Source organism: Gallus gallus, chromosome Z (assembly GCF_016699485.2).
Source record: "Gallus gallus isolate bGalGal1 chromosome Z, bGalGal1.mat.broiler.GRCg7b, whole genome shotgun sequence".
Classification (NCBI taxonomy): Eukaryota; Metazoa; Chordata; class Aves; order Galliformes; family Phasianidae; genus Gallus; species Gallus gallus.
The window spans coordinates 52,217,764-52,243,192 of NC_052572.1; the positions used below are offsets into that span (position 1 = coordinate 52,217,764).

At 41.0% G+C, this 25,429-nt stretch overlaps 2 protein-coding genes across 5 annotated transcripts in view; both read left to right on the plus strand.

Annotated features, from left to right (window-relative positions):
• Positions 1–44: 44 nt before the first annotated feature.
• On the plus strand, positions 45–11,811 carry RIOK2 (RIO kinase 2). The gene is made up of 10 exons (NM_001006581.3): positions 45–163; positions 1,003–1,141; positions 1,894–2,010; positions 2,963–3,138; positions 3,577–3,665; positions 5,491–5,682; positions 6,075–6,167; positions 7,299–7,826; positions 8,280–8,373; positions 11,497–11,811. The coding sequence occupies exons 1-10, from the start codon at positions 98–100 to the stop codon at positions 11,656–11,658; spliced, it is 1,656 nt and encodes a 551-aa protein (NP_001006581.3). The 5' UTR covers positions 45–97; the 3' UTR covers positions 11,659–11,811.
• A 2,493-nt stretch (positions 11,812–14,304) lies between these two features.
• The window catches only part of LIX1 (limb and CNS expressed 1), a 30,131-nt gene continuing 19,006 nt past the window's right edge, over positions 14,305–25,429 (plus strand). For all 4 annotated transcript variants that reach the window (NM_204347.2, XM_040655329.2, XM_040655330.2 and 1 more), the window contains exons 1-2: positions 14,305–14,628; positions 25,072–25,235. In NM_204347.2, coding sequence (NP_989678.1) covers positions 14,547–14,628; positions 25,072–25,235 — 246 coding nt within the window. In that variant the 5' untranslated portion in view covers positions 14,305–14,546. The remainder of the gene's footprint in view (positions 14,629–25,071; positions 25,236–25,429) is intronic.

Genomic DNA, 25,429 nt, shown 5'->3' on the forward strand with positions numbered 1-25,429 from the left:
GCCGGATCCCTGAGCAGGCGGCGCTCCGCGCTCTGCGCATGTGCGGGCGTGGCTGAGGCGTGCTGCTGTGCGGGACGGGGGTTGAGCGGCTGCCGCCATGGGGAAGCTGAACGTGGTCATGCTGCGGTACCTCTCCAAGGAGCACTTCCGAGTCCTAACAGCGGTGAGCGGGGGTAGGCGGGCGGCAGGCGGGGAGGTCTCGTCGCCCTGGCAGAGCCGCGCAGGCTGCCCGCATGGCACCTTGCCTACCGGAGGAGTGCGGGCGGGAGCGCTCCGAGCGGGCAGAACTGCTCCTCCACCCGACTCTGGGACCGCAGCCGGCCGGCTGCCGTTTTGTGGTTGGCGCTCTACGAGTTTGGAGCCCCCTGTATAAGAAGGACAGGGAGCTGTTGGAGAGGGTCCAGAGGAAGGCCACAAAGACGATCAGAGGGCTGGAGCACCTCCGCTGTGAAGACAGACTGAGGGAGCTGGGCTTGTTCAGCCTGGAGAAGAGAAGGCTGCAGGATGATCTCATTGCAGCCTTTCACTGCCTAATGGGAGCCTATAAACAGGAGGGGAGTCAACTCTTTACAAGGACAGATAATGGCAGAACAAGGAGGAGCGGTTTTAAGTTGAAGGAGGGAAGACTTAGGTTGGATGTCAAGGGGAAGTCCCTCACTGTGAGAAAGAATGGTGAGGTGCTGGCACAGGCTGCCCAGAGAGGTTGTGGATGCCCCGTCCCTGCAGGTGTTCAAGGCCAGGTTGGATGGGGCCCTGGGCAGCCTGGTCTAGTATTAAATGTGGAGGTTGGTGGTCCTGCCTGTGGCGGCGGGGGGGTTGGAGATTTGTGATCCTTCAGGTCCCTTCCAATGCAGGGCATTCTGTGAAGACTATAGTACATATATACATGAAGGGTTAATTCGGTTACTTATCTGAGAGAAGTGGTTTAGACTCGTAGAGAATCTGATGCTATTCACCTGCTGAATGCTGGCTAACAGACCCACTTTTCATTTGCCATTTTAGGTGGAAATGGGAATGAAGAACCATGAAATAGTTCCTGCCAGCTTAATCGCTTCTATTGCAAGCCTGAAGCACGGTGGCTGTAACAAAATTTTGAGAGAGCTGGGGAAGCATAGGCTCCTGGCTTATGAACGAACTAAAAGTGAGTTTGGTTTATGTGTTGGGCTCCTCTCACCCCTCTTCATGCTGCAGTACCATTGCTTGGCTCACACAGACATCTGGAGCACTTGCTAACCTCATTTTCTCTGGGGTCCCTGGGAACGTGGATTTGTTCAGCAACAAATAATATTCCTGTCTGCTCAACTGCTGATTCCATTTGAGCTCATAGGCTGGAAAGATTGGAAAGGAGAGCATTTAAGTCCCCTTGGCTCCGTTACGAAATTCATGGAAATATGAAATAGCTGTTGGTTAAGGTAATATTCAAGTGCATACAGAAATCAACCTAAATGTGTTACACTTTTATCATAGTACACAAACTGGAAAAGACTGCAAAAGTCATATGACCTGCACCTCAGCAGAAACAGTTAGTAAGGTAGTTTTTATCCCTTTCCACTTGTCAAGCAGTAGTGTAGCAGGCCCTTGCCCATTTCCGTCAACCCTGTAGTTGTAGCTCACTTTTGAGTCTGCATGAAATTCCTTCCCTTTTTGTCTCCATCCTTCAGAGTTTTAAGGATTGGTTTAGAGCCCCACAACAATCCTAAATCCCTGGTATATCACCTAGGTAATTATCTTCAAAAGTAATGCCGTTTCCATGCCATTTAGAGTATCATAATTGCTTGTGCTGGATCAGGAAACTAGACTAAAACTAGGTGGTTGTTTTTTTTTTTTTGTTTAAGGTAATGTGTCCGTAATAAGGAATGAAATGTTTTATAATTTATTTTTATTTTTATTTAGCGGTCCAGGGCTATCGGTTAACTAATGCAGGATATGACTACCTTGCCTTGAAAACTTTGTCCTCCCGGCAAGTCATCAGTTCTGTTGGAAACCAGATGGGTGTTGGCAAAGAATCAGGTAATTAAAAAAAGTACTAATTTTGGTGTTTTTTTGGAGGAAACATGTCAGTATTTTTGCTTGCATTTTGCTAGAAGCTTGGTAAATGTATCTTTGGATAGTCATCTCAGTTAAAGTGTCAAACACCAAGATGTGTGGCTCTCTTCATGAGGCTTTTGACTGCATTTGGTTGTGGTTTTTTTTTTTCTTTTTATAAGTGTTGTTCCAGTTTGACCATTTTTTCCAAATTTTGGTTCATCACTTAAAAGGTATTTTGCTGACAGATGCCCAATGTGTCATGCTTCATGAGGGATTTTGAAATATTTTATCAAAAAGGTAACTTCAGCTTTTTCGTTCCACCTATAAAATAAAATTATGTAATATACAGTCAAAACTATTGGAGTGCTGTCTTGGTTTCTCTTACATGTAGGTTGTACTTTGGCACAGCATGTCTCTCATCATTAATGAAAGAGAGTTGTTGTAGACAAATGGTAGAAATGAAATATGAACTAGGTATTAAAATTAAGAGGTTGGTCCCTTGGGAGTCAGTAGAAAGAAGGTAGCATTTCCAGCGTGTTTTTAAGAACACTGGAATTTAGCATCTGACCTGTATTTCCCTGTTTGGGAAGCTTATAGTTCCACGCTGTACAGGTGGCCTGGAGAAATACCTATCTATCCTGATTGTAGGAACCTGAAGTCAGAGACCTTGAATTGTCTCAGTTCCTCATTCCAGCTACTTTTACCTCTTGGTCTGAAAGATGTTTCAGATAACGTCAGTATTTCTACTAATGGAGAACCATATTCTCTTCAGTAATTTCTTCCATCTCAGATCACTAATAGACAGTATATAAATATAGCTCTCTTTACTGCTGGACTAAGTATGGTAGACCTTGCTATGCCAGAAATACTTTTTCATTATAGACTTGTCAGGTACCATTTATTTCATAGATCTGTGTTGCTGTTTCTCTTCTAGATATTTATATTGTTGCAAATGAAGATGAGCAGCAGTTTGCAATGAAATTGCATAGGCTTGGAAGAACTTCTTTTCGCAGTCTGAAAAATAAGCGTGACTACCATAAGCACAGGCATAAGATGTCGTGGCTGTATTTATCCCGGCTAGCAGCAATGAAGGAGTTTGCCTACATGAAGGTAGGTGGCCATTTGCACAGTATCAACAATGGTGTAATAGACTGGAAGATACTTCTCATACTATCTTTTCGCCACCTTGTATTTGCAGCATTGATAGAATTTATGCTTATTTTCCTACTGGACTTAAATTACGCATTTCAGAGAACATCAATGCTGTACTTCTTGTATAGCATCCAGTGTTAAAATGAAGCCTTGCAACAAAAGCCGTATGAAACTGAAGCAAGTTTTCCTAGAGGATTTCAGTTGAATGTTGTTATTTTTGGATAGATAACATAAAGCTGTCCAGTAATCTGAACCTTAGTGAAGGCATCTGAGTAATCTGCAGTATGCTGCTTCCATCCTAACATCTTGTGGTTATCTTGGATTGGAGTTCATCATACATGTAATGTTTTTCTAACAATTTTCTTTTTACTTTTTCAATGTGTTGACTCTTTCCAGGCTTTGTATGACAGAAAATTTCCTGTTCCAAAACCTGTAGACTACAACAGACATGCAGTTATTATGGAGCTCCTTGATGGCTATCCCTTGTAAGTACTGTAGCTTGAATTCTCTGTTCCGCAGAAACCCTAATGATTATAAATTCAGTAAGGAAGCAGGGATTGCATTTTTCCTTATCCTGTGAGTGAATTCTGATTGTAGTAAAGCTGCTTGGCCTGCAATGGCTACAGTCCTGTTCAGTTATAGTCTTACTTCTCTGACCAATTGTATGGGAACTATTGAATCACAGGCTGAATTGACCACCTGAGGCGAGTGCTGAGTCAGCTGCAGGGGCACAGGTGAACGCAGTTTCAGTGTGAGTGACCAGAAGGGGTGGAGCCTGGCTGGTGGCTGCCTGGTGCAGCCTGGACCCCATTTAAGGGCTGACTCCCAAGGAGGAGGGATCTCTATCTGGAGATCGTTCCTCTTGGAGCCCTTCTGTGAGCCCAGGACATGGGTGAGATCTTTATTTCATTACTTCTTTGTAATGCGATAATCTCTCTGGTCCAATACCTGTATACCTGTTTGCCATACACCAATTTATCTAAATAAAAATGTATTATTTGTTCTTATTATTTGTTGAGTCTAGTGATGTAGACTTAATTTCTTTGAAGTATGCAATACGCTGAAAGAGCAGTGTGATGCAGATGTTACTGGTGCAACTGATTTCTATGGCAAAATTATATATTCTGCTGTGTTCAGTACTGAGTTGTATATCCTCCATGTTCTGAGATCAAGTTCATATTGCATGCTGTGGCAATTTAGGTAAGACTGCAGCTCTCCAATCCAAACCTTGTGTTTAAAAATAAAAGGGGGGAGGGGAAGTGAGGAGAGTTGCTCTGTTTACATGTGTACTCTTTATCATGTATACTCTTTTTTTATAAGAAGGAATACTTCTCTTTAGTTGTTCAAAATCTTTTAGTAGTTTAAAATAAAAATTGTGTGTGAATGAATGGTTTGGTTTGGTTGCATAGCTGAATGTATTTGATACTCTATAAAATGTAGAATATCATAAGTGCTTATCCAGAGATTTAAAGTATCACGTGCTAGAACGAAACAGTCTGTGTTTTGATATGGTAATGAATATCTAAAATAGGTAGTTCAATCAAAAAGTGATTATCCCAAAGTGTAACAGTTGAAGAGAAACGTGGAATAAGTGCCTTTTAATTAAGTACCTTCAATGTATTCTGAATCCCCTTTGTTTGTTAAATAATTCCACATCTATCCTTTAGACAGATTGGTTTCACGTGGGCATCTGCAGTGGAGTTTTACCATGCTCACCCTGTTCTGCAGTTTTAATCTGAAGGAGATGCTGTATGAAAATTATTTCAAATGAACAACAATCTCCGAAGATACCAGTTAATGTGACTTCCAAGTTCAAAGAACGAGGGGTATATTTTAAGACCTGTCCCTATGAGAAATGTCACCAATTAATTTTTCCACCTGTACAAAAATGTTCAGCAGCAGCATGTTTGAAAGCTGCTGGACTTTCCTTGTGCTTTCTTTCAGTGTTGTGCAGCTGATCTGCTCTCATAACACTGTAATGTTGTATTCAGGCCAAGATGTATCACAAGAAGATTTTAAGTTCTGGCTTCTCCTTAGTAATTTTTGGTATAGTAAAACAACTGCTTCTTCGTGCTGTTTATAAAGAGAAGGTGATGTGTATCTTGCCCGTTTCCAGTACTTTGTTTTCATTGGTGTGTATTCTAGAGTGTCCTAAGCTTTTTACGTTTTGGATCCTCACCTTACCTTCCAACTTAGACTTGAAAATATGTTTTTGTGAGTGAAAATATGGGAGATTTGATTATATATGTATACCTTACCTATATCAATTAAGTCCTTCAGGGTTCAGGATATTTTCTTTGAACTTTCCAGGTGCCAGGTGCGCCAAATGGAAGATCCTGCCTCTGTCTACAGTGAATTAATGGATCTAATTGTAAAACTTGCCAATCACGGTTTGATTCATGGGGATTTCAATGAATTCAATCTCATATTGGATAACGATGACCATGTCACTATGATTGATTTTCCACAGATGATATCAACATCGCATCCAAATGCTGAATGGTAGGTAAAAAGCTAATGGTATTTTCAAAACAGGTTAAGTTAAGTTCTGATAAAAGGAGTCAACCGTGCTTTATTTTCATAATCTGCCTCTACTTCTACCATTTTTATCATGTGTCCTAAATAACATTACAAGTGCAGTTTCATTTATGAATGACTGGGAATATCTAGGATAAACTTAAAATTAATTGCTCCTCGAAGAGGATGATTTATTTTGGTTAAGGAATACTTAGAAATAAACTGTATACTATTTAGCTAGTTAGCTTTTTCTCTAGGTCCCTAATAAGTCATTAACTTGCAAATAAAATGAGTAAAAAAACAAGTACACAATAAGATTTTGTCACTGCAATAGATTTACTTTGACTCTTGTTTTTGTGCATTTGTCTTTTTTACAGGTATTTTGACAGAGATGTTAACTGTATTAAGGAGTTCTTTAAGAAACGCTTCAACTATGAGAGTGAGCTCTTCCCAGAATTCAAAGACATCAGGTAGAAGATGCCAACTAAATCTGAGTTGCCCCATCTTTGGTGTTGTGTTGGCTTTATGAAAAGAGTTGTATGAGATGCTTGCAGGAGAACTGGAGGGGAGAAAAGCCAAACTATGCAATTTGAAATATTTTTGTCATTCTCACAGTAAGAAGGTTCTCTGTTTTCTTCACTGTCAGTTACTAAAATAGTATCCAAAAACTAACGTATGCCTTAAAATGGTCTGCGTTCTCCTTTGCCTTTCTGCTTACAGCTGAGGGAAAAAGATTGATGCAAAATCTTAATCCAAATGGTAAATAGATAGGAAATATTACAGTGATGCAAAATCATCTTCTCCCACTCTTAAAAGCCTTAACAGTTCTGGCATATTGAGTATTAATGTAGGTTTCGATTTTAAATTTAGTTTTCAGAATGGTAGTAAACATTCGGACTGCCTCTTCAAATATTATCTTCAAAGTTTAGACATAAGGAAAAAATCTCTTACAGTGAGGTGGTGAGGCACTGGCATGGGTTGTCCAGTGATGTGGTTGATGCCCCATCTCTGGAGGCTTTCAGTGGGAGGCTGGATAAGGCCCTAGACAACCTGATCTGGTTGTGGTGTCCCTGTTCACTGCAGGGGAGTTAGACTAGATGACCCTCAGAGGTCCCTTCCAATTCGAAGGATTCTTTGATTCTGTGAAGTTTTATTCACAATATTGTTTGTTTTTTTGAAAAGTGAATTAATTTTTCATGTACTTTGAGAGTGAAGCTGTTGCAGTGAGTAGGTTTTTATGTCATTCTGAACTCTTGCACAAGGGAGAGTTGCACTTATATCAGTGTGTGCCAGTGTGCCCTTTATTTTTCTGTTTGCACTAGTATAATTTAAAACCAAATTATGTTTATGTTAAAATGAAGTTATTTAAGTAAATAAATACTGATCTTAGAGATTGAGGAAACTTCTGTGGCAGTTTGCTTCTGTTAGGCCATATTCTGCTAAGTACTCAAAGCCCCACATTGTCTTGCATGTTTCAACAGAGTACAGTCTTTTTTGATATTATGGTAATTAAAATTTATATTATTTTATGGCACATCCATAGCAGGATGATTTAACATATTGAAAACCTATTTTTACTGCTCTCTTCTGCTCTCTTTCAGAAGAGAGAGTTCTCTTGACATAGAGATTGCTGCCAGTGGCTATACCAAAGAAATGCAGGAAGATGATGAACTACTTCACCCTTTGCGCTCTGATGAGGATGATCATACAGCAGAGGTATCAGAGTCTGAAGAATTTGCTGAGAGTAACCTCAAATTCTTCAGAAGTAATCAGGAAGATAATGTAGAATTAATACACGAAGAGGATTCTGAAAGCAGAACCTCTGAAGATGCAACGTATAACAATGAAGAGGCTGATACCACTGAAACTAGTGAAAATCTACAAAAACTGAGTTTGACAGAGTCGAGTTCTGCCTTAGATAAGGTTGAAGGGCAACCTGTGTGTTGTAAATCCAGTGAAGATGGAGTGAGTTATGTAACTCTGTTTCCTGAGCATGAAAGGATGCTTGAAGGTACCTCCAAAAATAAGGCAACTCAAGGAGATCACTGCATTGATAAGGACAAGGAAGATGATGAATGCCCTGATCTGGTTGACTTGTCAACTTTACACAAGACATTGAAGCCTTACAGGTAAATATTGATCTTTACTGTCTAACATGCACTGCCTCCCAGAAAATGAAAATCTTTCAGGTAGTTCAGAAACGACTGCTCTTCAGCCACCATAATTCAAAGTGCAAACTAAATTTATTCTTAAAACAGCACATATTTCCTGATGATTGGTACTGTACATGTAACACTTCATATGTATGATGCAGCAGTTGTCCTGTCCTGTAGAAGTAACAGGCTGCTTTTCATGTGTGCAATACACAAGTGCCTATTGTGCAGTAGCTCTTCCTGTCATAAATGCCTGCGTTGAACTGTTAGTGTTAACGTTTAAATTGGAGATGTTCTGTAGTACTTAAATGTTCTGCTGGCGGTTTTCAAATTATATCTCAAAAATATTATGACTAAATTGTGATTATCGTGAACACAAAGCATGTTAATTTTGCTAGGTGGAATAAAACATTACTTTACCTATTTTAGAAATGAAGATAATATACCTCATATTGCTGAGAACAAGGCAAGAACAAGGACCACATCAGTCAGCAGTCTCGGGAGCTGTTCAACCATTCCACCGGTAATTATTACTGCTATTAGTACGTTATTATCATCTAGTTAACTCTGAGACCATCTTAAATTTCACGTAGATGTTAGTAGGTATTTGTAAAAAATACCTTCTAGAATTATTGGGTTTTCAGTAATTACTACCACGTACCTCTCTGGTTTGCAGTTACATGGTCATAGACAAATGGTACTGATAACTTTCTAATTGCTGACATGTGAATTATATCCAGCACTTTACTCCACTTGTTGTTCTTTGTTCTGTTAAAAAATCTCTACACTTGTGTAAACAACTTTAATTTGACAGCAGCAGGTATAGGTCATATAATCTGTTCTTCCATATCGCTTAATAGAAATGAACTCTGCTACACAATTAATGTTTCTGTATTTTAGAAGAGAATATATAATCAAAGATTTAACCTGCTCTGTTTGGAGATTTCTTCATGTTTTTCTGAAACATTTATATCAACCCGTTTTAGTAGTAGTTTCTCCAATAATTTGAATTTAACTTTCAGCATTCTATAAACCAGGAAGTTTTGCAGCAGAATTTAATGTCTGTTCTTCAACCATAGTCAATACATTAGTCAGTACAGCTACCTCTATTATATTTTAAGAAGTACATTATAGTTTTGAGAGGAAGAAAGGGCAGTTATGTGTGTAAATAAATGTCTCACGGAATGGCATGCTTGGAAGTTGTCTCAAGACATTTATACAGGACTTCACATTCGTTAGTCATTTCAGTTCTTACTGTAGAGAGTGGCTTTGTATCTTCTTAAGGAGACAAAGAATTGGATTTGATTTATGGAATTGGGTAAAGAAGAACCAGGATGACCTGCCAGGAGTTTTTTTAATCTCTGGTGCATGCAGTCTGGTGTGTTTTTTCAGCTGTTGGATTTTTGTGTATGCTTGGGTTTTTTTTCTCTGTTTGCAAGCTAAAGTGTGCAGAATTGCTTTAAATTTCTGTAGGGGTTACTTGAAGTTATACTTCTGTTCACCATTAGGTGGTAGCAGTGGTCATGATGTAATTCTAGAAGCCTTTCTGAGTGTTTAGAGGGTGTATGTTTATTCTGTACACAGACACATAAAACTTGTTAGAAAATATTCAAATGGCATGTAAGTACCTAATATTCTCTTCTGAAAGAAACATAAAAGCACTTTGGCAGAAGAGGCTTTCAAGAGGTGCAGTCACGTAAGCATCCTGTTTATCCAGTTCACCTTAAATAATCATCCCATTTGCATGCTCATACGCTGAGTAAAGTGATGTTTCTGCCCACTGATAAATCTTATTTGAAAGTTTGAATTCTAGAAGTAAATGGTAGAACTAAAGGGTGGATATGTGTATGAGCTATTTGTAACATAAGGGCATGACTACAAAACTAAAACGAACAAAGCCACTGCAGTAAGACCCACTGTAACTGCTGCCAGTACTTCTCTGTTGTTTATACAGCTTTCTCCATGGAGAAACATATTAAAACAGACTTTTCAGATTGAACTCTCAGAAGGAATTCTTATGGACATACATAAGCAACATTGGTAATAGCAGTAGGTACAGTCATAACTTGGAGTATGCCGAAGCAAAAGCAGTATGAGTTAAAGAAAATAAACTATTCCAGACAAAATAAAGTGTCTGGCTGTACTTGTGGAAATCTTTTGGGGACTCTTCTCAATTAATTAAAGGAAATAATGTAAAATGTAAATGTAAATTTGTTTACTCTGAAATTTTTTCTGTTTTTGCTTATAGTTTAGAATGGTGGTAAGACAAATGAGACTCGCATGCTGTGGTTGAGCAGTAGAATCTTGCAAATTTACATTATGATTATATATCAGAAATACCTGGTATTTGTGTTGCAGGATTTCTTGCTTGAACTATGAATAAAATCATTTGTTCACTGCAGCAGAAGTAGAGAAGCCTCTTTTAAGGGCTCTACCTATAAAAAGCAGAGAATTATATTTCTTTTGCTGACAGAAGGAAAACATTAGTGGATCAGTTTTAACCAATTCTGTTAAGTTTTCTTCAGGAAAACTTGAGGAATGCTTTTAAAGAGAATACACAGTTAATTTCCAAAGAGCTCATTGTTAAATTCTAAGGTGAAACAGACACAACGTAAACAAGATTAATGTAATTTATTGCCTATTGATAACAGTAGAGAGCAGTGAATTACTGAAAGCAAACTAAAACCACCTTTCCCCCACTCACCCTACTCTGTGTTCTCCCCTTGGACAGCACATGTGCAGATGCAGTGGGTGCTGTGGTCAGCCCATGACACTTCTCCCCTAGTCATCCCTGGTCCCTCTGTGCCCCTGCCTCCCCTGGGTCCCCCTGAGCAGTCCCACAGGCTGCAGCTCTCCCAGCACCACTTTACAGCTGTAACTATTAAATTATGGATTGATTTTTATTATGGATACCTTTTGCCATCGCAATATATAGTAGAACTCAGAATGAAAGCAAAAGGGTAAATAGCATGACATATCATAAAACTACTGTAGTTTTTTTTTAGCTGGTCCATTGTAATTCAGGCACTTAACACTGTGCAAGATACCATTTAAAATGCTACTTATTAGAGCTAACACTAAGAGAAAATAATAGCACAGATAACCTTATACCCTTTCAGATGCTGGAGTCTTGAACAATGTAGCATCAAACTGGAGTCCAAGTCACACATCCACCATGTAGACCTTCTCTGTAGCAGTAGTTCTCCCCTTTTGGTGAATCAAACCATACTATGACTGTCTTACAGGGAAACACCTCTGTTCATCTTTTCTGCTGTCAAAGAGAATGATGTTTTCACGATAACTTCTTGCTGCTCTATTTGATAAAGATGAAATTAGACAGCAGTCTTAATTGCTGGTACCAACCAGGGGCTGCCTTCAGGCTTCTCTGTTACAAGGGGCTGACTCAGATTGCCCCGAAGCCCAGGGATCTGTACACAGTAGCACAAAGCTGAGGGCTGCAAGGGGCAGGCTTGGATACACTGGGATTAGCCCTGGCATGGATCACCAGCGTGTTGTCACACAGTGGTCTCCAGTCAGGATCCCCACTGCATGTCCTTGTTAGTAGTGAAAATACAGGATGACTGTGCTGTGTCTTTAGTATTAAATGATTTTTGCAAAGTTCTGATACTGAATTGTTTCTTTGTAGGAGCTGGTGAAAAAGAAGATAAAACGTCAGCTGACAAAACAACAGAAGTCTGCTCTGAGACAACGACTGCAGAAAGGAGAGGCAAATATTTATACCAAACAGCGCCGAGAAAATATGCAGAACATTAAGTCAAGCTTGGATGCAGCTAGTTTCTGGGGATAATTTATTGAAACTACTGTAAACGTCAGGAAACAAATAGTGCATACAGTCGAAAGAATTTCATTAATAAGAAATATGCCTTTTCTACAGCGGAGCAACAGCTCTTCTGTACAACACTGTTTTTCTGGAAGCTAATAAATATCATTCTTGTTCCTATGGTTTTGCTTGGAGAATTTTCTTTTGTGTTTCTAGTTAAAACCACTGACTAGTTTAAACTAAATCTAGGTGTGATCTTTTAACTATAGACATTTCCAACAGTATCTTGTTTTAAATTGATTTTTCTGTGTTTATGTTATCTTCTCTGCACTGTAAGATTTTTTTCTACTCTGTAAGGTTTCTTGTGAACCTGTACAAAGACCATCAAACAATATAACAATATGCCTTCTTTGATCTCATCAATTCTTTTTTTTTCTTTTTTTTTTTTAAATCTTCATTCTAAGTAATCTCACATAAAAGTCTTGCCCAGAAAGAAGTGTAACAAGTGCTGTACGGATATGGCATCCACTTGAGTTTTGGATGCACCTGTGCAGTTACCAATAAATTTAATTCCTTTAGTGACTTATAAGTTCACAGTCCTCACTGCTATATCTCTTTTAAAAAATATTACAATGCCTTTTACTGTGTTATATCCTGGGGCTCTGAAGACCTAGAAGATCAACTGCACTTGAGATGTGAGGTGGAGCCTTTCTGCAGAAGGATAACTTGGTGAAGTTTAAGTTATCAGTCTGTAGTTTCCAACACTGTACGTCTTCTATTTGCCTGGGGGAAATCAGGAACTTGAATGATACTTTAGATGTTATGTGCACACATCCGATGCTATCTGTTCTACTTTGCCCCTTCTACCTGCTAACTCAGGTTGTAGTTAATTGAAGAACTACAAGCTCTATTCTGTCTTGAATCATGCTCTTGATTTGAAAGCTTCTAGCTTTGGTCTTGCTGCTACAATACAGAAGCTAGTATTGCCAGCATCTGTACATTGCCAGCATCCTTAAAACCATGGCAGGCCAGTGACAAGATGCTACCTGTAGCATCACAGCTGTGGGAAAGCCTGGTGACAGAAGTCCAATTAAATCTTAGATGCCAGTGATTGCAATCAAGACATGCAAGCCTATTTCCTGATGCAGATAAAGCTCATTTTATCTGGAGCGGAAAAGTGACCTAAGTTAATTACATTTCCTTTTCAAACATCAAGGGGAAAAAAAACATCCTTTTATGTTTCTAGGCTGTTACCTATTAAGAGGTTGTTTCAGTGACAACAGTATTTCAACTGCAGTTCTTTGCCTAAAGATGCACATGCACTCTTTGACTTCTAAGTTTGAACTTTTCACAGTGAATGAGTTCTTTCTGGTGCACGACCTGAAGTCTGTGTTGGTAATGGGTTCCAAAAATACACAAAGGCTGTCCCATTTGATTCAGCTCCATGGAACAGAAGGGGTGATGGAAATCTTTGCTGTTTATTTTCAGATCGTTCCTTTAAAACATCCATTAACTGTTTTAAAGGTACTCTAATGGATGGCTGTAAGTTATCACTTCCATTTACTGGAGTTAGGGAGGGAGGAACAGCCTCGTGGTTACCACTTAATACATCTTTATTAAGCTTTTTTTTTTTTCTTTTTTTTTTTTTAAAGCAGCAGAATTCCTGAAATGTCTGAAGTCATGGAAGGTCACAGCAACGTTTACACAAAGAGTGAACTTCAGAGTGCTATTTAGAGCGGACTTAAGGCAATGCAGTGGTCAGGACAAAGGCATCATTGCTGTTCAGCAGCAAGGAGCATGCGTGTGGGTTATAACAAAACCTGTTCAATGTATTTTAGTAGTCATAACGTTGGCTCATCTTGTAAGCAAAATTTGAAAACAAGGAGTGAATATAGGCTGTACAACGCAGTTGTTATATGCAATGCCACGTGTTAATAGAAGTCCGAGTTTGTGTTGCAGTTTTCCATCCTAAAAAAGATAAAAATTGTTTGGGAACATGGAAGGAAGGACCATAGTAATTAAACAACGCTTTCTTATGGCTTTGTTCTGAACCAGGCAGACCTTACAGGAACTGACAGAAAAGCATTCTGTACCAGCAGTGCAGCCCTGATGGGTGCAGCTCGTGGCTGTTACACAGATGTGTGTGGCAGCGCTGTGCATACATTCATACTTCGTACTCAAGCTTTTGCCATTGCATCTGTGTCTGCCCTGACTGGAGTGCTTGCTGAGGCCACTGCACCTTTCTCTTACACGTCAGTAGTTTAACTTGCTGGCGTTTTAATACACGCTGTGTATGGAGTGAGGAGAACAGATTCAAATTCAGCTAACCCAGTACCACAAGTTTAATTCTGCTATTTCAATTCATTTTCCTCTTGCCATTAATATCAAAGTCTAATATCAAAGGGCTAAAGGAAGAAGAAGATCATAGCTCCTGTGTGCAGCTTTTATTCCTCAGCAGAAGCCTGCACGCTACTTCCACAACAGTGCACGTGGAGCAGCTTTACAACTTAATGAAGCACCGTATTTTCAATCTTTCCCTACAGTTTGAGAGTCTGGGGGAGTGAAGGGGTTTCCTCATTCACTCGACGTAAACCAGAGCGGTCTTAGCTCCAGCACACGGTCCTCATCGGGGTGAAACACAGGTCTCTTCCTCCCCTGCCCGCCGGTGGGTGTGTTCCGAAGAAGGAAGCCGCGCACCGAGCGTGCCAGCCTGCTTTGCTGTTCCTTAGCGCAGCGCAGGGGGAGGTGGGCCCTTGGAGTGCCTTGGAGTTTGAGGCAGTGCCTGATTGGGAGACGAGGGGATATTCCTCAGGAGCCCGGTGCATCAATGAACTGCTGCAGGAAGGCAGTGCGGGGCTCGGCTCGCTCGGGCATGAGGACAGCTGGTGGCCGCTGTCTGGTAAAGCAGGACGGAGATGGACAGAACCCTGGAGTCTTTGCAGCTGGTGATTGCCCGAGTTCTGCCTCACAGAGACCCTGCCCTGGTGTTTAAGGACTGTAAGTACCACGAAACTGTCCAGCTTCCCTCACAGTGTGCTCCTTATATCTGAGATAGTAAGAGAGAGACGTAATAATTAATTTGCTTCTATCTGCGCGTGAATCACAAGCTACAGGTCGTTTTAACTCTGCCTATCACAGGCAGCGTTGCTGGTTGTGTTTGCAGTTTGCACTGCACAGAACTGATTGAGAACCGGTTCATAGGATACTTAATTGCATCCCAGAAACTACTCCTGGTGAAGCTTTTACTAATGAGGATCCTGGGGAGCTTTCTGTCAGCTCCCTTCCTCCAGCAGGTGGTTTGTCCTCTTAAACTGCATTTCTTTTTAACTGCCGGTTCTGTAAAACTGAGCATATACATCTATGTGTATCACAGTAAATATCACAATCTTTATACAGAGATGCAGTGCAAAAAGGTGTTTTCTTCAGGCGTGTGGAATGTGAGCTTTTTTCCAGTTTCCGACTTGCTGATGGCTGCACCTTTCCAAAGCACACCACAGCTGCTTGCCTCGCTGTGCTTTCTCCCCCTCTTGGCTTACAAGCCGTGTAAATGGGTTCTGAAGTGCTTTGCGGTGAGTGCTGCACAGGAAGCTGCTCTCTCGGCATCCTTTGAAACAAATGGGGTTGAATGTGGCTCACATGGTAGAAATGCGGCTATTTGAATTGCGCTTTATGATTAGCACAGGGCTGCACGTGGAAACAGCTGCACGAGAGCTGTTCAATTGGCAGATTTTCACAGGACACATCCACATTGCCACAGATTTCACAGCGTGGTGGGGTAGAAGCCTCCAACTGATTGAACAAACAGTAGCTAAATCTCATTATTTTTACAGTTTCCTCCAGAGGTGAACAAGAGCTCTTGGCTTCATGCCCACAAATCCACCCCTACGTTAGCTTTGTGACTGCTGAATTAGGAGTTTGCGGGGTGCCATTTCAATCAAGTTGGGGAATCAACGTTTTACTTGGGTAGATGGTGATTGGACAAACGGGAAAAGGTTTTCAGTTGAAGGAAGGAAGATTTAGGTTGAATGTTGAGGGGAAGTTCCTCACTGTGAGAATGGTGAGGTGCTGGCACAGGCTGCCCGGAGAGGTTGTGGATGCCCCGTCCCTGCAGGTGTTCAAGGCCAGGTTGGATGGGGCCCTGGGCAGCCTGGTCTAGTATTAAATGTGGAGGTTGGTGGCCCCGCCTGTGGCATCAGGGGTGGAACTTGATGATCCTTGGGGTCCCTTCCATTCTATGATTCTGTGAGTCTATGATTTACATCAGTCAATCATGTAATGCACAGCCAATGCTGGGATAATGTTTGATTTTCAAGAGGTTTTCTTTTCTTAACATTTAGATCTAATCGTCATTTGCTCTAACCTAAGATACACTGCAGAGGTATTTATTTAATCTCCACTTCATTTGTGAACAGCAGTGTTAGAGTTATTAAAATCAGTCTCATACAATTGGCTGTTATCTCCTCCCTTGCTGTGGAAGGGCCGAAGACCTCAAGCACACAGCTAGCAATGGACCTGGGAGAAAAGCTGTTGTACTTCTGCACTAAATATCTCTGCTTGCCAGATTCCTTGCTCAGATGCACGGAAAAGTGAACCTGTTCTGTAGCTCTGTGGGAAGAGTAGTGTAAGGGCACCGCTCCCCTACAACTGTGGCATAAGGACCCATTCCCAAACCGAAACATTCACCATCAGTGTCTCAGGCCCCCTCACAGGAGGTTTACATGCTGCTGGGTAGGACTGCATTACGGCTGCAGCTTCAGGACCTCACAGTGCAGTCTGTGAGAGTACACACATCACAGGAACAAAGAATTCGGTGTGGGAGGGAGGGTGGCTGAAGGAAAAAGGGCATTCCCTTTCACAAGTTACCGCGGGTAACCAGTTCCAGCAGGTCTACCCACACGGCTTTTATTGAAAGTGCGTGTAGGAGCTGCCCGGGCAGCGCACTGTGACCACCCACAGGCGGAAGGCAGGGGGGGATGATTAAAGCAAAACAAAAGTGCAAGTGGTTCAGAGCGCTGTTTTTCTTCTAGATTTTCTGGGGTATGAAAAGAATTCTGAGGGCGTACAAATATAGGTTTAATCCGTGAGAGCTGCTCCAAAAGTAATGCCTCCTATTTCATTGTGTTTACCCACACCATCAGATATGGGTAGTGGTGGTACAGCAGTAGAGGTTGAACCTTTCCACCAATATCCCGTCGCACGTTGTTGCCGTGTGACAGATGGCAGCAGAGGGGCACTCTGACAGAATGGTGTCTGGATTGGAAGCCTACATGGAGCAAAAGTGTATCACTGAATTCCTCCATGTAGAAAAATATGACACCTGCTGACATTCATCAACACTTGCTGAACCTTTCTGAAGACCAAACAGTGGGTGTAAGCACAGTGAGGCAATGGGCAGTGAATTTCAGTAGTGGCAACAGTGACAGTGGATCACCTTTGCTGGTGCAGATCGTTACGAGCAAGCTCAGCATGCAGGCTCTTGCTCATTGCTGATGGAAATGCAGGGCTAATGGTGGTACCTATGTTGAAAAATACAATGTACATCCCAGAGCAGGTCTGCTGCTGCCTGCTCTTGCAGCCCAGGAACTTCACTTACGCTGGCCGAAGGGTAGAGTGTGAGGAATGCCCTGCAGAAAGTTTGCCCCCAGCAGCAGTGGGCAGAGGTGCAGAGTATGCACTGCTGGGTGCTGTTGGCAGGAGTGAGCACAGTGCAGCAGGGCTCCTTCTTAGGCAGCCTATCCCACCAGCAGCAGGGATGAGATTTAAGGGAGATGCATGACCCGGACTGGGTCCACGGGCAGCAGGACAGCCTGTACTTCACCTGTATCACCACAGGCAGTCCTGCAAAAAAACCTAAGAGGTGAGAAAGATGAGCGGTGCTTCCTACTTTGTCCTGTTGGTACACAAACTAGAGTGTGCACGTATCTGAAAAGGTGCTGGCCCTGGCTGCTGGGGAGGAATGAGGAAGTGTTAGTATGTAATAAATTACTGTGTGAATAAATTCACTCTCATATTCATACTCCTTCTCCATACATACTGTGGCTGTATTAGAATACACAAACATAATATGGATGTATTCGAATATTAATATACACTATGTATATTAGAATATACAATGTGTAATATAACTTCAGTTTTCATGTTATTTTTGTTGCAAGCCGAAGCATCTCGCAGTTCATTATGTTGTTCCCAGACCCTTTGAATTAAGACTCAGAATGGAGTCAAGGTGTTGATTGAGCAAGGAAGTACTTTTATTTATTAAAAGACAGGCAAGCAAGAGATGAAAAACAAGTGAGAAGAAAAGGAAGAAGGGAAGGGAAGGGAAGGGAAGGGAAGGGAAGGGAAGGGAAGGGAAGGGAAGGGAAGGGAAGGGAAGGGAAGGGAAGGGAAGGGAAGGGAAGGGAAGGGAAGGGAAGGGAAGGGAAGGGAAGGGAAGGGAAGGGAAGGGAAGGGAAGGGAAGGGAAGGGAAGGGAAGGGAAGCACGGTGTTTGCTCTGAGGCCTTCACAAGATTGTTATAGTTTTGTCTCTAGTAACCAGTTAGCTGCAAGTCCACCTCTTAGCCAGTCAGAGAGAGAATTCACAGTGCTCCAGTTCTGTATTGCGTTGTCACAAATTGTGACAAATATTGTTGTCTTCCTGTCTGAGCCAGAAAGAAATGTCGTGCCATACCTTTAAAAATACATAGATTCTTTGACAAAAATGTGGATACCCGAGCAAGAAAGGAAGCTGGTGGACTCACAAATTCTGACAGGTAGAGTCCAATCAAAAGCTGCAATACAAAAGGATTGCTTTTATTTTAATATGTCTGTTAGGCCTCAGAGAATAAAGTGCACCGTTTTTATCATAGAATCATAGAATGGCTTAGGTTGGAGGGGATCTTAAAGATCATGTAGTTCCAAACCCCTGCACAGAGAATCTGTGGATGCCCCATCCCTGGAGGCATCAAAGGCCAAGTAGGATGAAGCCCTGGGCGAACTGATCTGGTGACAGGTTACCCTGCCCATGGCAAAGCTTTTCTATCTCCTGATAGTTTCCTTTAACTAAAATATATATTTCCATTGCATTACCAGCATGTAAATAAGTTTTATAGATCAAAGAAATGGGAAAAGCCCTTTACCTGATATGGAATTGTTGAGTACAGACACTGAGGAATATATTCCAGAAAAAATTTCCAGAATTAGGGGCAGTTTGACATTGAAATAATTTGTGGAAGGCCCAAATATATGTCAGAATCCAATTCTGTAGAATACTGTGCAAAGTAGATTCTCTGCCTAAGAACGCTCAGTATAAATAACGTACCTTGCTATTCCTTACTCCAAAATTTGCTGAGATAACTGCATGGGGAGTATCTAGATGGCTTCACGTGGCAAATGCCCTGCTGAAGAGCTCAGCATCTGATGGCAGCAGCAGGCTTTCCCTGCAGCTCTAAGCTGACACCAAGCAGCTACATCTGGCTTACCGCAGTACTCGTGGTGCTACATATGGGTCCTGGGCTGCTCTGTCTCTCCTGTCTTCAGTTCTAGCTTGTCTCCCCTCCCAACACAAGCGATCAAAAACAGCTGAAAGCATTTCACGTGTTATGCAGCTGGAACACCTTCTTTTTGATCCTTCCAGGAAGCAAGCTAAAAGACACCAGCTTGTTGTTTGCGTGGTCTTAGACTTGCAACGCGTTTTCTTGGCTGTGTAGGGTGAGGGAAAGGAGTTGCTCTTCTGACTCTGCCAGTTGTGCCTTTCATTCACTGGCATGGTCTGTGGGAGCCTTACCATGCCTTACCATGCTTTCGAGATGAGTCATCAGCGAGTGAAAGATGGGAGAGGAGTCAGAAAGAGCAATGCCTTTGTCTCGAAAGTAAGGTAATATACCTATAAGCACTTCAAGCAGCCATGAATCAGTTCCCCCATTTCGTAAAGCATTTCCAAGTTTATCACCTTGTTTCAAGCCTAAATTTGTTGAATGTCAGTTATAACCGCTGTGTTTTCCTATGTCTTTGTTTCAACAACAAAACAGTGTTTCTGGTATCAGCTAGAGGTTGTAATACAGCTTGGAAAAAGCTAAATACTTCCACAGCTAAATAGTTCATGGCTCCTGGCTGCATTGCTGGATAGTTGGTTTGTGAAGCAGCCACGTGATTTCAGATCGGTTGAACATCAGTGTGCCTCCGTGTTTTTACTGGCAGTGACAAACTGTGTTTCATTTGCACATTTCACCAGCAAAGTTTTCAGGTCAGCAATAGACTGTAGATGTTTTAAGAGAAAAAATATGTTGAGGATTATGATCAGATCCCTGTGGGATCTCAGTAGAATCAGCCCAGCTCGCTCATCTCTTCACTGAACACTGAACTAGACTTGTCAGTGAGTACTATACTAGCTCTCTGATACAAGCTTTGAATTTGAGTGCTGTGTAGCCAGAATAAGTCAGCTGCCTTGGGGAAATATTACAAGATTAAGTTTAATCAAACAAACCATATTTTCCTTTCTAGATTATCATTATTATTATATTATTCCTGTGGAAACCAGTTGTACTTCAGATTATCATAACAGATTAACAGTTTTACAGTTGTTTATATCTATTTTCAGATACTGAAATTCTACCAGAATTCTTTTCATTTTTCCCATGTAATGCTAAATAAGAATGAGGCCTTATGCAAAGCTGCTTGGCAATGATTAACAGTTGTCTTCACACTACCATGTTGGAAATGCCTAATTTTAGCAAGTCTCCTTATTCTGTCCCAGACGATAACCTTTTATTCAGGGATGGACAGGGAGCCTCACCCCAAAAGTGGCATCAGTAAAACCCTCCCAGTCACCACCCTTCCTTTCCTCTGGTTGCATCTCAGTTGGCTGTGCCCAGGGGCTAAGCTAGCCGCCTGTGAAGAGCTAATAAACCTACACCATTCTCTGAGAATCTTTCCTCCAACATTCTCTTCCTCTATTTGACAGCACCTTAAAAATGGCTCTTTTGAGGAGCCTGTCCATATGATTTATTTAATTTTGTTCTTTTCCCAAATCCTTGAAGTCTTCTAGGAACTGCCAGTGAGAGGTGGATTTAAAGTATCCATTGTCAGCAGATGCAATAAGATCTTCTTTTCCTGAATCAATTTCTTGCTATTTTTCTATTTAGCAGTCCATAGCTAGGTCAGTCCACTCATCTAGCACACAAGTCCCTCATAGAGAAGGGAAAAGTTCCCTGAAAGCTCCTTGGCATATTGTTAGTGCCCCAGTACTTGCTACATGATGATATTTTTTTAACAGTATTCCTGGTTTCGCTCTGTTTTAGTAGGAATTTGGGGCTTATTCTCTTCATAGTACATCAACGTGGGATGGAAGAGAGATAGAGAATAGAAATTACAGCATGGGAATCAGTATATCCTAATAAAATCACTGCTAACTTGGTAATGCATAACAGCTGAAAAATGCACAGCAACATAATGGAAAATCTAACTGATGTTGCCTAATCACATTTGCAACATTCTTTTTCTCCCCAATGCTATCTTCTTATTAACATGAAAATGTGCAAAATGAATCAAAAGAGAAGCAACAAAACCTTCCATCAAAAAACAGCCGGCTCCCACTTCAGTTGCTGACCTTTTTTCTGTAGATTGGAACAGTACTGTTTGCTAGCCTGAGCTCAATTTAACAGCTTCCCTAAGATGTGTGCATTAAGTTACAAGCCATAATAGGCTGCAGCTGCAGAAGGGTGCACTTGTAACTCATGAACTTTGTTTAAATGATATGGTTTCACTGATTATATGCCATAGCTTGATTTAAGACATGTAAGACAACTTTACTAGCCTCTCACTGAAGAATCTTCTTTAATAGATTTCATATTACGTATTCCTCTTATGCAGAAAGCTTGTATTTTTCCTTTGCGTTCGCATATTAAATTAAATCCACAGAGGCAGTTAAAAGGACTCTCAGAAACAGCTGTTTTAAGTTTTAAAATGACAAAGTAGGTGGTTATCTCGTGTGCATTTTTTATATTCCACTCTCTCAACAGCAAAATGTTATCAAGTCTGTGACTCCATTCTGCGTTAGTGGCAGAGGTGCTTGGCTCCTGCCCTCCCACTCATGGCAGTAGGCTATTTATTGTGTGTTTGTTTGCCTTGGCTGAGGGAAGCGCCTAGCTAGTATTTTTAGCAGCAATTCATAGGAGATTGAAATCAATTTTTCTCTCTCTTTTTTTTTTTCTTTTCATTCTGGCATCAGCTTGATGCAAACTTCTTCTGTAATTCAAGTCCAAGAGTTCTGTTTCCCACTTAACTGGGGATTCAACCCAAAAACTTCCATGAGCTGAAGTAAGACATTTCCTACTCAATGAGAAATTGGCTGCAAAGTAGTGCCATGTTGTAAGATACATGTTATCATTTAATCCTCTTCCAAATCTGGCTCACATAAAACAGCATTACTGAAAAGTGAAAAAAGCTCAAAGTTCATTTAGGGTAAATGTAGCAGAACAACCCATGTATTTCTGCAGAACCAGAGCTTCCAAGTAGCCTACTAGTAGTTTCATAGACTACCCTTGTGGTCTTTGAAAGCTTCAAGCAAACAACCAAGGTTTGCGCTACAGGACAGTGGTCACCTGCCACAATGCTCAGCCCCTGGACAAGAAGTTTTCCAGCTGTTTAGAAGGCACAGAAGAGGAAAAGAATGATTTTCTCACTTCATTACCAGACACGACAGTCAGCATCAAATGGACTGCTGCGAAACTCTTGATACATTCACAGATAGGAGAGAACTGACGGAGGATATATGAAATTCTTGTCCTTGCACCCAGTGATACATGTACTACTGTGTAAACCTCTAACTAAGAAAGATCTTAGGTAGGGTAGGGATAAAATGGATAAAACACTGTATGTTGGTATGGGGGGCTTGGCTTTGCTTTCAGTTCAGTCCGAACTGTTAACTGATTACAGCAGCTGACAATGTACAAAGTGAGAGCTTTTAAAGCACCAAGGATTTAATCATAAATACTATAATCGTTACCTTACAAGCTCGGTCATTTCATAATTGTCTTTCGCAAGAGCCAATTACAGGAATGAGAATGATGTTTGACAGTGAATTATAAATTACTGTGTTGTGTTTCGTTAAGCCTCCCAAGTAAGAGCAAATCTTGCTGTTTCATTTATATAATGCTACTGCTTCCGAAAATTCTCACTGTTTTCTACAATGCCTTATTAGACTCAAAGCCCACTGGATGCAAAACACAACGATCAAACAGCATTCTGCCTGGAATCTTTAATAATGAAGCAAAAAGAGGCATGCTCTTACAGGAAAAATGGGTCCTGCGAAATCTTAACACAACATTAGTAATCATGATTATCTTAGAAGAGCAACAGAGTACAATTAATTGCACACTTGAACGCATGTGTACATTTTTCTCACCTTAAATTACAGCAAGTCTACATGATATATAACGAAAATACACAAATTAGTGCTTGTTAGGCATAAATAAAAACAAATGTATTTTTAGTAGAACACTACTAAAAACTCATAACATTTATAAAGTATGAACACTCGAGGACAATATATATAGGCTTATATATATAAAAAGAATCTCTGAAATTGTTTTAATTATAGCTTTGAAATGGATATGCTGGTTTAACCTCATGACAATAAATGTACTGATTAAAGCTACACAGCTGATTTAAATAAGCTGAACTAAATCAAAACATAAAGAATCCTGTCACAAAAACTGTCTGATGAGAATTTGGTATTGTGGCCACATTCTGTAGTTTAACCTGATACAAATTCAATGTATCAATGTTTTGAGGTGCTGGCTTTGTCTGGGGCTGAAAAAAGCAGCAAAAATGGTAGTTTGAGATGCTGCCACTAGATATGCATCTCCAGGTGTTCCCATCACCAGTCTCACAGATAAACTAGGTTTCATCCTTACCCTCTTCATTACAACCTGTGTTATCTAGTACTGGATAGCTGCGAAGGAGTGAAAACTTTCTGTCAGGCAAGAAATGCAGGCTGTGCACGTGCTGAGTTACACTCAAAGTCTCATGAAGAAGAACGGAAATTAAAACAAAGCTTTTACTCTGAACTTTTAAAATTGCTGTAGAATTGACAACAGAAAAGAAGTATCATACACACACTGCAGTTCAGGAGGCTGTCTACTGCTACTGCTGGCACGAAACTGCCTAAGTGCCTTCTCTTTCCAGTGTGGAAAAGTTTAAGGCAACTTCCTAAACCAAAGGTGTTGTTGAAGTTGGTGCTTTCTGTTGCTATATATTTCAAAACCAGTGCAGGACTGAATGTATCAAAACCCATTCCTTATTGTAGTGGGAGCTTCTACTAAATTGCCAGTTTTAAAGCTTGGAAATTCACAAAATTTATGTTCAAATATCAGCTTTCACTTAGTGGGGTTTAAATTAGATTGTTATCCAACATCTGTGTGCATGCTCTGTGGAGCAGGAGGTCTCAAAGCAGACATCCAGACACCGACATCAGTGAGACAGTCACTGCTGGAGGCTAGTATCTGAAGCATTCCCTGAACAGGTGGATCCCCTCTTGCAGTCTGTGCTACAGGCTGTTACTCCTAGCTTTCCTCCCAGGTTCGTAGCTGCCCTTCATGAGTATAGAAACAGGCTCAGCAGTTACAGAAGATTGCTTATTTCCTCTGTATTACCAAGTACTGAATTTCAGAAATCAGCAGTAGCATGACATACCCCCCCCTTACTGTCAAGAAGGGGATAATTTAGAAAAGCAGAATTCCATTTCCGTGATTAAGAGTGCCTTTCTATTTTAATCTTTATCCAAGTTCATCTGCACCATGACAGAGTTATCCAGTGATAGTGATTGGAGATCACACAGCTCATCTTGCAGGAAAGAGCAGTGCTCCATCTGTAGTTTGCATGGCAACTGCTACCAGGGTGATAGTATCTCAAAATGTTTTCCTCTTCCATTCTTCCACCACCAGCAAGCTCAGGCTGGATGAAGAAAGGGGAAAGCTAAGAAGGAAAATTCTCTCTGCCCTCACTTACCTTCTGAATGCCACTGACTCCTGCATGAGCTGTTAACACCTGATGTTGTGCTAACGATTACGGTTCTAAACCAGTTGCTTGCTCTGGGTAACCGTGTGAGATCTTTTTGAGAATGGGTAAAAAGAAATCAGAGTATGACATTTTCTCTTGTTTGAAAGTGAACAGCTCCATTCCTGCTGTGGAATCGGTCCCAAAGCCCTGTCCCAAAAGAACAATGCTGCTGACCTGGAATGAATGACCTACAGCAGCCTGTAATCCCGGAAGGCCCTCAGCCTATGACTCTGAAACACAATCACATTGTCATGCCAGCAGAAACAACTGTAAAAGCTTTTAAATTAATAATGATTTATAAAGTTTCAAGTTGATAAATCTGCATTTCTTGTGTAACATAGAAAACACTAAGGATCAAGGATTTGTGCTGCATCTTACATTCAGATTTTTTTTGTCTTTGGCAGTGAATGTTGTAGCAATATTGCAAGAGTTCTGGGAAAGCAAACAGAAGAAGAAGGCCGTACTTCCAAGTGAAGGCATCATTGTGTATGAGTCACTGAGCAGCCTGGGCCCACCATTTGTGAGTTATGTTACCTTGCCTGGAGGAAGTTGTTTCGGTAACTTTCAGGTAAGTGTCAACTTCCAATCTTTGTCAGGGGACATTTTTTTCTGAAAAGAGTTTTGCTATAGAATGTGCAGTGCAACAACTTCTGTAACATTGCATTGCAGTTCGATACTTGACTTCTCCAGCCTAGTACTGTCCCATATCTCAATGATTTCAGAGAGACAAACTACCTGAAAGAAAATAACACAATTCTGGGA

Bases quoted from the DNA above. Each gene is read 5' to 3' on its own strand.
- RIOK2 (NM_001006581.3), top strand. From the start codon at position 98: ATGGGGAAGCTGAACGTGGTCATGCTGCGGTACCTCTCCAAGGAGCAC. The intron at 164-1,002 runs GTGAGCGGGGGT...TTGCCATTTTAG, and splicing joins ACTTCCGAGTCCTAACAGCG to GTGGAAATGGGAATGAAGAA. The intron at 5,683-6,074 runs GTAGGTAAAAAG...TCTTTTTTACAG, and splicing joins TCGCATCCAAATGCTGAATG to GTATTTTGACAGAGATGTTA.